This window comes from Cataglyphis hispanica, chromosome 1, assembly GCF_021464435.1.
Source record: "Cataglyphis hispanica isolate Lineage 1 chromosome 1, ULB_Chis1_1.0, whole genome shotgun sequence".
In the NCBI taxonomy this organism is placed as follows: domain Eukaryota; kingdom Metazoa; phylum Arthropoda; class Insecta; order Hymenoptera; family Formicidae; genus Cataglyphis; species Cataglyphis hispanica.
This window is the reverse complement of record NC_065954.1, coordinates 7,334,510-7,347,129: the sequence shown is the minus strand read 5'-3', so window position 1 is coordinate 7,347,129 and position 12,620 is coordinate 7,334,510. Positions and strand designations below refer to the sequence as shown.

General features: G+C 27.7%; 1 protein-coding gene across 1 annotated transcript in view; it reads left to right on the top strand.

Annotated features, from left to right (window-relative positions):
• Positions 1 to 12,620, top strand: part of LOC126849725 (glutamate receptor ionotropic, NMDA 2B-like) — a 153,503-nt gene that overhangs the window by 128,421 nt on the left and 12,462 nt on the right. The window contains 1 exon segment of the mRNA XM_050591859.1: positions 3,157 to 3,386. Coding sequence (XP_050447816.1) covers positions 3,157 to 3,386 — 230 coding nt within the window.

Here is a 12,620-nt window from a genome sequence, read left to right as displayed (position 1 = left end):
GGCAACGCTTACGCCGTAAAGCGATGCAATTTCGTTTTATTGGCCCTAGAAAGCTGCTATGTACTTTGCGCGAGGGACTACCTATTTTCTTTGCTATAGTACTGTCAAATAAATTTTAACGGCTGACGGAAAAAGGCTGGCAACGAAACGCGCAATACATACGAAGAAATAATGAAAATGAACAGCGTGAACGTTATGTTGGTTACGTGCAAATAAACTGGTTTAGTTCAGTCTCTTGTTTACATCGCCGTAAAATTACCTCTTTGAATCGGACATTTTTGGATGCATAGAATAAATCAATTCACGTTTGAATAAACTCGATTAAATGCGCCACAAATATCGATGAATAATCGAAGAAGTGCAGTGGAAATTGATAACACTCTGTTTAGATTTTCAAATTATATATTATACGTAGTTGAAAAAGTAAAATTAAAGTATAAAATATAAATATTGTGGATAGTTTCTTCAGAAAAGAGAAACAGAGAAAAAAAGTAGAATTAAAAATATTTTATGTAAAATTAAAAATTTTTTATATGTATAATATATAAAGAAAGAAATAAAAATTATATTTCTTTAAATTAAAATTTGATATTAATGATGTTTTATGATTTTTTATTAAAAATATATTATCATAATTTATTACATTATAATTGAACTTCTATTGAATTTATATGACGGTAATTGCGTGATTTAATCTCGTCTATTTCGAATAAATTGATTTTCAATAACGTAATAAGAATAAAAATTGATATTACTTTTTTAGAAAATTTGAATTAACAGATAATTTCCACAAATTTTTGTTGGTTCTTTTTTTCTAATAAAGAAATATCTTTCTTGATAAGCTTGAGAATTTAACTTTAATTACCAGGAATCAATATTATCGACATCTGTATTTTCATGATTTACAATATTTAAATCTTTACGCGTTAACAAGCATTTTTACTTTAAAAAGTAAATTTCCGAAATTACATTTTACATAAGAATTATATTGCGTTATATATAAAAGTATATATTTTAAAGCTTGTATTATAAAATAAAAGAAGTATAATAAATAAATAACAAAAAAATAACTTTTTTTATCAAAGATTCAAGAGAATTCAGAATGTAATATCAATATAAATCATTCATCAATCAATCATCAAAGTTTTGTACATATTTTATTATTTTTACATATTGTATTATTTTTTAAATATTATTATAATGATGATACCGTAAATAATCCCATTTAGGATATGCATGATAATAACTAAAATTATATGAATTTTACTTTGTGACTTAATTTTCAAGAAAACAATGAGAAGAAGATGCAAAAAAGTAGACATAAGTGTAATTTTAAAATTGTCCATGTTAGTTGTCAACGCAAAATGATATTTTTATTCGAGTGAATTGAATGGACTGTAAATTTCAACGTGTGAGAATATCCGGCAAATGGTTTTAATAGCCGTTATAAATTATGTCCACGTTGTCTTCATATTTTCTTGATTCATTTGCTTTAAAATTGTTATTCAAAATTTTTATAAGGCTTTTAAAATATTGAAGAGGAATAAATATAAAATTTAATAAATTAGTTATTTAATTGATATTTGATATTTTGTAATAAATTTTGATAATTATATATTGTTTTTTTTAACAAATCGTTGATTATATACAAATAATAATAATTATAGACAAATGTAATATTTTTATTATTGATATTTATTGAAGATTATTAATAATATTCATTTTTAATTTTAATGTTTTCTGAAGGTATTCTTTCTAAAATGTATTTAAATTTAATATCTTTATTCTATTTTACTTTCTACTTATAAAATAATTAAAGAAGGAATTGGATTAACTACGTCAAAAGTTTAAAAAATGTAATACATTTTGAGATTCATGAATTTAACATTAATGACAAAAAACATTTTTAGCCTTTTAAAATATAAAATTAATAATTAATTTAAAGTAATTAATGTTTTTTCCTGTATAATACAACTTAATCTCAAAATCGTATATATTATCTAATATGCAATTAACTTTTGTATAGTGATTATACTATAAAAATTTTATAGTGATTGTACACAAAAATTTATGAAAATTAAAAAATTGTAATTTTACAAGACAAATTTTTACTATAACTCATTAATAAATTATTAATTTTATATTTTAAAATATTAAAAGTGTTTTTTATGTAATATCAAGCTCATGGATTTTGAAATGTATTAGATTTATTAACTTTTGACATAGATAGTCTGTCGTCTTTAAGTTATAATTGAACCAATCATAATCGCGTAATGATAAATTTTCTAAGATGGATTTGCGAATGATGGATGTATTATAAAATTTTCATCTCGACGTTGACTAATGGCGCTCCATTACCGAGCACAGTTTCATCTGAATAGAAAGTAAATTGCACGCCCGATAATGAGAGACGATATGCGTGGGAAGCGATTAAAGTACATGACGAATTTCAGTTTATATCGATGTACGTCTAACTCTATCTTCGTACTAAGTCGTCACAACACGATTCAGAAAAGTCGGAAGAACTTTGTAATTTCATCACCGTTTCGCATTATATTTTCATCGCTGACGTTTCCTTTCTTGCTGAAAACAATTTTATACGTAATCAAGTGTAAAGAGTTAACGATGCAGAATTCAGAATAATAAAACCAAAGTTACTTGTACAGCTCTTCACGAATATTTTAATAAAAGTTTTAAATACTGTAATAAATTGTTAAAAGCTAATTATGTGATATCTTTTAAATTATTTAAATAAATCTACGCGTCAAGTCTCATTTAAAAATTTCACTATTTTATTCTCAAAGAGAAGTCACAGAGACGAGAAAGAAAAAGAATAGAATATGCTAATCAAAAATTATATAAATCATAAACACGTAGACAGAATGACAGAGAATGGATAATTACAAGAATAAGAAAACTTACTCTTAGTAGAACTCTTTTGAAATTTTCAAACTCGATGCGTTGATCAATTAATGTCGAGTATTTCTTCAATGTATTGTGCTTTTGCTTTTGTATTTTATTTTTATACTATATTTACTTAATTAAATTATTAAAAACACTTTTTTCTTATATATTAATAACATGACACACACTAAGAAAAGGTTCATTAAGATTGCTGTTATGTCTGATCATATTTTTTTGTCTGCTTACCCACAGATTGGCGTCTGGAAATCCTGGGAGAAAGAGGGTCTGGATATTAAAGATATCGTCTGGCCGGGCAACAGCCATACGCCCCCGCAAGGCGTGCCGGAGAAATTTTACCTTAAAATAACCTTTCTGGAGGAGCCACCCTACATCAATCTTGCACCGCCTGATCCTGTGACCGGAAAATGCTTGGTGGATCGCGGTGTTCACTGTCGAGTGGCCAAAGACTCCGACATGATCGAGTAAGTTTGAGAAATATGATTCTTTTGTCGGAGGAATATACATTCGTCCGCCAATAGCTTATTGATATATCCATATGTGCGACATTTGCAAACTCTTTATTCTTAATATTTTTAATATTATTTATATTGTTACGTCCGAGATCGCGAAATCACTGAAACGTAACAGTATATACAATAATCTTAAATCCTAATTCCTAATATATGTATATATATATATGTATATATATATATATATATATACATATATATATATATATATATATATATATATATATATATATATATATATATATATACTTTTATACACATCTTTTATTTACAATTTCTTTCTGCCTGCGTAATGAATGTTTTTTTCCAAATATTTATGCTTTATATATTATGCTTCATATTTATATTAAGTAATAAATAACCTATATTTTATACAGAGAACATTTTTTTGCTGAAATTAAATGTTTTTTAGTATTGAAAATCAATAAGAGACATGTATCGTGTCATATATCGATTTTAATTATTATGCATTGAGACAAGTACAATTGCTTATTGTTTAAGCTATTATTCACTGTTTTATATTTAAAATAAAATATAATATATGTTTAATGGACTGTAAAGATTGCCTCAGAGATTAAAAGATGAAGCATTGCGACGATAAACGCGATTGATCACAAGGGAATAGGCAACTCGTAAACAACGTCTGACTACACGCTAACTATTACTACTTAATGCCAGTGCTTTGTGTTTATTTCACTCGTAAAGTTTCTACAACTATTTCAACTTATTACTTTTATTTTTTATTGATGAAATAACAATACAGTAATAACAATAGGAAATAGAAAGAATTATTAAAATTGATAAAACTTTTTATAAATTATTTATTTCTATTCACTTTATTTTATATCATGCTACTTTATATTATATTTTACTTTATATTATTTTATATTATTTTACTTTTCATATCGCTACAACTTATAATGTAACCGTTGCTGAACATTAAGCGAGTGAGATTTAATCAACATTAGTATCAATGATTTATATTAATAATGCTAGTATGATATATTAAACGTTCCAAACTCTTTAATTTATAACAGATGCTGAGAAAATCAAAACTCATCAAATTATCGACGAACTCGGCGTTGCTCTTAAATAAAGCCTGAACATCACGCTATACTGCACCCTTATTTCGTTTACAAGAGAGTTCTAGCAAAATACATGTGTTGGTCGCTTCTATACCAAGTTGGAATGTGCCTTGTGCACATTCAATCCAAAATTAAAGGGCCACCCTTTGAAAGCATTGAACAAGCGAGGCTGAACTAACATTTGCGCTTCATAAGAGTGAGGAGTTGACATTAGTGATATATAATGACGTTTATCATGTGGTAAATTCATCGAGAAGCACTTTTTTGCAACGTGCTTTTAGAAATTTCTTTAATTATAGGCTTCATATAACGATAGTAAACGTAAAAGAAATGTAATTGCGATTGTTATAGTAATTTTATTTAATAGTTCAACACGATGCTGTTTTTATCGGCTCGTTTGTATCGATCTTTGCGTTAAGCGCGAGCTAAATTGTTGAAATTTATTGAGCGTTCTCAATGTCGTTATCCAATTTGGAGTGCCATCAATGTCGTTTGGAGTCTCTAGCAGACACTCTCTGCATATAACAGTATTTATTTGCACGAAACGGGGTCACGCAATATACGTTAAAAACTTATTTCTACTCGAATAGTATAGTGTATGCGACAGCTGTTACAGCATACGTTTTCAGTAAACTCAAGGATTCATGGAAAAATCTATTTTTGTATAAAACAATACACAGCATTTTGCTGAAAATTGTACCAAGAGTGATAGCTGTCTATGTATATTTTGTTATATTTTTTCTTCTGCAAGAATAAACTCATACAGTAATATCGTTATATTTATGTGTTATTGATTGCAAAGGGATTAAAATTTGTAAATCGATATTGCAGTATATTCAAATAATAATATAATTCTTAACAAATTTTTATTTTGAATGTTTTTTTAATTTCTTTTTACTCGTCCATATTTTCCTTCTCATTTCATAAATTTTAATTTTAAAATATTTAGTTTTTTGTACATTGCTAGATTATAATATAATGTTTTTTTCTCCGAATATTATTCAACTATTATTGTAAAATTCGAATAAAATTAAATTTATTGAAACAAATAAGAGTGGAAAAATAAGAATGATGACTTAATCCGTATTTGTATTTATCAGGAAATTCTGATTTAAATTGCATTTCAAAATAGCGCACTGACAAATTTCCTAAAGATATCTGCGAGAATAATAGCGTGGAAGTAATTGAAACTGTTCTTTCTTTTTTTTCTCTTTTTACCTTCCCTTGCATACGAGCAAAAGAGCGTTAAGAAATTATCTCGAAGGGAAGAATATAAAGTAGGGAGAGAGAAAGACAGAGAGAGAGAAAGAAAGAGAGAAATCAATTTTCTATTTCAATTTTCGATGTCACAACAATCGTCTACGGAAAAATTTGAAAAGTAAACTTATATTCACTGTGGCAAAGAGCGAGAATTAATATTTATTACCTTTCTTCCAAGTAAAAATATTTCGAGAAAAATATAAAAACTGTCATACGAGAACTGTCGACAGGTGTGGGAATACGTTTTTTTTTTCTTTTAAATAAATTTTAGAGTTACTGAAAAAATGTGCAGCTTTATTTTTAAACTTACAAATATAAATATGATTATTGCAAAGGTTACATTGTATGTGATGATAATTTGCAATTTCAATAATAAAAATTTAGCTAATTTATGTTTAACTAATAATTTTAGTATTTGTCTAAAACGAATATTTATATTTATTACAAAGTCCTCGCCTATGTTTGTTTTAATAATACGCAATATAAATATTATGATTTTAAATCATCACTATAATAAATTATTTAAAATGTGAGCTGAACTACATTTATTTTATTTGTTATAATAATTTATATACGGATTATTCGTAAAATATAACAAAACACATACACGAGATTTAAAGTTCCTTTATTGCGGAACGCGGAGCATATTCGATTCTTGTTTTACTAACGAAATAACGCTCTTTATTTTAATACATTGATTTAATGAATTTCCCATAGCGAAATGTATTCGTGATCGCAGTTGCACGAGAAATGTACATTTAAATAAGGATGGAGAGGAAACTGCAAAAAATTAAACCATTAGTGGAAATACTGCACATTGTTTTAATTTTTTATGTGTAAAGTAACTAATTGCTGCTAATAAAAAATTAAAATCGTATTCCATCAACTGTCATAGAGAAAATGGAGAGAATTACCTAATTGCTAATTGTGTGCAGTCTGTAAAAGAACAGTACGTTATTCTCTTTTAACGAATTGATATTAGCGCTGTAAGAAACTTGCGAAGGTGTGCTGCTCACAGTGCAGAATAATTGGCAATCAATTACATCTAACGTAACGCTTCACCCATAATATACTGTCGGCACAAATGCCAATTTGTCCATGTTACAGTTTAAAATTTTTCTTCAACCTGGAGATCACGTTTCTATCTAATTGAGCTATAGTATTACGTACAAGCTAATAAATATACGTACAAGATAATAAATATTATCTCGTCGAGATCATTTTTTGACAAAACAAAATGTGTCTTTGCTTGCATTTTTAATGAATTTGTTAAAGTTTATTATAAGATAAAGTCTCTTTTCTTTAAGCTTTTGTGTATCTATTTGTGTGTGTTTATACGAGCAAGATTACAACAGCAATAAAACTAATTAATCGAATTACTATCTTTTTTCATTCTTTGATAAGAATGTTTTACAAAATTAAAAAAAAAATCATTTCCATTAATATTTTTTTTACAACACATATACACACATGTATACATACAAACATATATATATATATATATGTATGTGTGTATATGTATATGTATATATATTAAAGAAAATATCGGGAAACTGTCATATAGTTAGATAACAGACTTTCCGCTGTGTACTTGACAAACTACGATCCTTGGACAAGACCGCGAGATTGCGTATTAATATGCAAATCGTTTTAGATTAACTGATGTCCTTTACTGGAAATGGCTGAGACATACAAATAGCAAAGATCGGATCCTTATCTTGAACACGAGAGAGAATGTGAACACGTTTTTGCAAGATATAGAGCTTCTCGTGGCTTGAAATGCAGCTGAATTGGAAGCGGATAGAACTGCATTATGTATTCTCATGCGAATCCATATTAATCTCGAGATATCCAGTTTGATTTCAAGATTTATTACGCTATTTATAAACGTATTCAAGATGTTTTTAATATAGGTGTAATACGTAGTTTAGTTTAATAAGTAATTTACGTACGTAAAGGTAATAAGAAATAAAGGACAGGCATGTTTATATGAACTTTCTTCATTATTTCTATATACTAAACTTATTTCTAAAGTTATGCTGGTATATTAGAACACTTTTTCATAGTGTGTGTGATAGTTCATTCATTTATCGGAATATCATATTTTCCTATATATGAAGTTAATGAGGGAACGTCTCTTTTATCTAAAATTCTCTGTACATGATAGAGAACTGAATCGCTTACTAGGCTGAACTCGAAAGTATCATAATTAATGATGATGAACTATGATAGACAACATCCATTTTACTCACAGAACAATATTAACAACTTAGCCAATAATAGCTTCATATTGATCGGATACATGTGAATAGAAGCACGGAAATTTGCTAAAATTTTGTTGTTGTAATTATAATATAGTTGATTACACATAATAAACTTTTTTTAATACATGCAATTAAAATATAATAAATATAATATTTGGGGCAATCACCTCCTTATTATATCATTTAAAGTTTTTCTAGTCGTAAACTTTGACACATACATACATATCGAGTATCTCATTCAAGTTGAACTTTTTTAATTACTGAAGCTGAATAATTTGGAAATGCGATTGATGATAATTTACAGCTTATATTCACGGCACGTGTTATAATAAAGATTAAAATTCATAACGATTCAAATATTTTCATCAATTTCTGTCACGTTAATTCGCGAAATCCGTATGCCACGTGAACATATTGAGTAAACGGATGCTGAGATAAAGACCCGGAAGCCGCGCGAGCGAAATGTCGATACGAGAAGCAGTTCTCCAACAGATCTCTTGTGTAATGCTCCTTGGAAATAACAACGACCCCTCTTTGTTGCTTAAGTGTTCTTTATAGCAACCTTATACTTTTGTGTGGCTGAAGAAAGAATCTACTTTTCGCAAACTAATAGCACACTTGACAGATCGCTGAGTAATTCGATTCGAAAATTTCAATTCAATATGGTTTCAACATAATAGAAAATTTGTTCTAAATAAGTTAATTTTTTTAGAACTGTTGGTTTTTATAAAGCAAAAAATAATTAAAAGTTTTCTTTAAATTTATATTCAATTAAATGCAATTTATTTATATTATTTATATTATATTATACTCATAAATTTTGTGTTTTATATATTTATTAAAAAATGTGCTATATCGCAAATAAATAGCTGCAATATGTTTTCTTTTGTTAAAAAAATGTGGTATAAATGTGGTAAAAAAATGTGTGATTTTTAATTTATCAATAAATTTTCAAATATATTATAATTTTTTCAACAGATTATCTAAAGATTACAAAAATAATTTAGCATAAGTGGACTTTATAAGAAATATTTTGCTAAAGAAAAAATAGATCTTGATCAAGGGGGTTAATCGCAAGAATACATATCTCATATATCGCACATCAGAGTCGCTTAATCTTCCAGAAGCGATTTATTTGTCAATCGGCACAATACGTTCCACAATAATAAGCTATCATTCATTTTTCATGCTTCTGATATGCAGTAGAATGGATTCGAGTTGATAACCATCGTCTATCCATCGTGACAAATCACTGTCGTTGCATCGATCCAAAATGCGAATTTAAAGCGCATTTTTGCGGCATTTAAACAACCGCGACCATTGAAGCACAAACAATGAAAAACAACTAGAACGGAATGGAGAGTTTTTTGCATCTTTAGAAAGAAGAGTGATTTCATTAATTGCAGCTTGATGGAACTGGTACATTACGCGCCTCGAGGAATATCAGCGTCAGAATGTTGTCTAAAATTACACGCGATGAAAGTCGCGATTAATGCGGAACGTTGTTTTGCATAATGCACGTGTGCTAGTTTTACTCATATTACGCAATCGCGATAGTAGTCGCGTGTTACTGTCAGACAAACATGTTCGTGACTTTGAGTGCACTTTATTACAGCTGACTGGCAGGAGAAATTTTGTGTGTCACTCACTCTATAAGTTAAAAATCAAGAGTACATGCATTTAATTTTGCGGTGTGCTAGCTTAATTGTTCCAAATTGGCATATAAAATTAGCCATATTATATCATTTGATATCATAATAATGCATTGAACAAATATTATGGGTGAATATATAATATAGTATGTAAATTACAAACCAACGTTAGAAAAAATCGTTCATAAAATTTGCCAATAAGATTATTTTTACAAGCACATATAAGATCGGACATAATATTTTTTTACACAATGTTTATTTGAAATAAATAAAAATATGAATTTTATTTTGAAATTGACTGATTTTCATAAAATCAATAGTATTTGAAATAGAAATTTGCTTTAATGGAGATTTGAGTTTATTTCTATAATATTATAAAAGTTTGACGATAAACAAGAAAAATGTATTTTTTGTATATTACTTTTTTACTACGGAATTATTACATAAGAAAAATTAAATATTATTACATAAGAAAAATTAAATATTATTACATAAGAAAAATTAAACTGTTTTTACAGTAATTCTAAAATAAGATTTTTTTAATCTGATTTAAAGCACAATTGGGATATAATCGATAAAAATAAATAAAGCCACAATAAAATATTACATAATTTAATATTGGCAGGTAAAATATTATTTAACTCTATATATAATTTTTTTTTTCTTAATTATTTTATGACAAAGCAGATGTTTTTTAAAAACATTATTAGAAATCTTGTGTAAAATAAAATTATTTCAATAATTTAGTGCATTGATATGTAAGTCTTTATTGCAACTGTGAATATGAACACGTTTGATCTCAGACATCATCAAACCGACAGTAGCACTCCGCGTATACTAAATTTCAGGTTTATACCGTACTGTTACTTTGTAAAGGATCTTACTGCACGGAGCAGGAAACTCATTTCCGTTCTCCTGGGAGCTTTATCATTGTAAATTTGTCGAAATACTGATGAAAAAGCAGAAGATGCATTTATATCACATATAAATTATTTAATATCTTTATAAATTATTAGTTGCATATATTTTATCACTAATTGGCGCTAAAACACAATAACAAAATTTGTGCGAGCAGCTTTATCGATCTTGGTTAGGCGTCAGAAATAATTTATCACATAGAGCAATGCCATCGTTTCATTATGTATAATTTCGAATGCTCTTACGTGAACGTGAAGCTATTATTTGCACACTATATTTAATTAAAAATTGTGTATAATTATATATATTACTAATTGTTTCAAAAAATGACAATCTAATAATTTATTGGAAAACGCAACTAATTATTATTATAAGTCTGTCTATTTTTTACATTACTTAAAGAGATATTAAGTTTTATAATAAGCTCTCGAATAAAATGTTTGCAAATAAATGCATATCTGTTTTTGAAAAATAAAAAATATGATTTAATTTATTTAATCAAACTCTTTTTATAATTAGTAACATAATAAATATAACAAAAGCGCACCATCATCTTTTTAAACAACCTAATGTAATGTTAATATCGCAAAAATTTATATTGAAAGCGTTGAAAACTATGAAAAATAACATTAAAATTGTCGCTCTCAACCCAACACATTACTCGACTGCAACTGAGGAGTCGAAAGCACTTACTGGCGCGAATTTCTCGCTTTTAATGCGACGTTACATTTTTCTCAGTAGCAGCAGCAGGCACGTTCGCCTTCGAAATTATGAGCATTTTTTATACGTGTCGCTGTGAGAGAAAAAGGAAGAGAGCAGCAATAAACATCACTGCGTGCTCTTTATAGCTGTGTTTCCGCCACGATACTTTACTGGGTATCGTCGCCAAGCTGATCTACGAATACGTATTCGATTTTTATCATCGCCCCGCAATTCCGGCATATGCTTCCATTGGGACCTCGTCTCTTTTGCCCTCTTACTCTTTCCTCCCCAACATTACAAAATATATTTACCTCCTATCTGCTTTATCGCGCACGCGACGTTTTGTTTTTATATTCTCTTCATCTTGATAAATATTGCCATTCCAGACAAAAAAATGATGTCTTGTACGTTGATGTGTATTTTCAGTAGTTGAAATGCACTTATAGTCAGACATATTTTTACATTACTTTATATCCAAATCTTTTGTGAGTGATTATAGTTTTAATTGATATAATTAATGTTCTCAAAATCTAGAATGACATAAAAGAAAGCAAGCATGATAACATACAAAAAAATATATATATATATCCAATATTCACGAATATTGGAATTCGATATTTCTGTACGTGTCATCGGCAAAAATTCTGTTCCGACATCATAAACAATGGAAAAATCTGCTGAATATAGATATTTATTTCCTTTATCAAGTATATTCAGCTTCTATTTCTTTTTCTCGCAAGATGTGTTTTTTCCATGTCTCGAAAAAAAATTATTGCTGATTGATATTAATTATTATATTTTTATATTGCATATTTAGATGTCTAAAATAGAACATCTTAATCACTCTCGATTACTCTGATTGAAGTTACGAAGAATATTTACGAAAATTTATAATATTTATTTATTATTAATCTATGTATAAATGTGTGTATATCTTTTTCTATATTTTAATAAAATTTTGAAACAAAAGTTTATTTCGATACAATTTTGAGCAAGTGATATGTATCATGTTTCTTAATAAATCTAAATTTGAATGGAAGCTGCAATTTTGAAAATGAGAAGAACAAGAGTTAAATTTGATTTTCTACAGGATTATAACATCTTTCGGTGTGAACTGTTAATTAGGAATTTCAAGTAATGTTTCGATGAAATCTATATATTCATTCAGCCGCAAATAAAATACGTTAAAATAATATTTGAAATAATTATTACCTGCCACCGCCAATTTGTGCGATTTAATAGCGGAAGGTGCAATCAATACACCATTAATTTAACATATAACACACACATATATACATGTAAGTA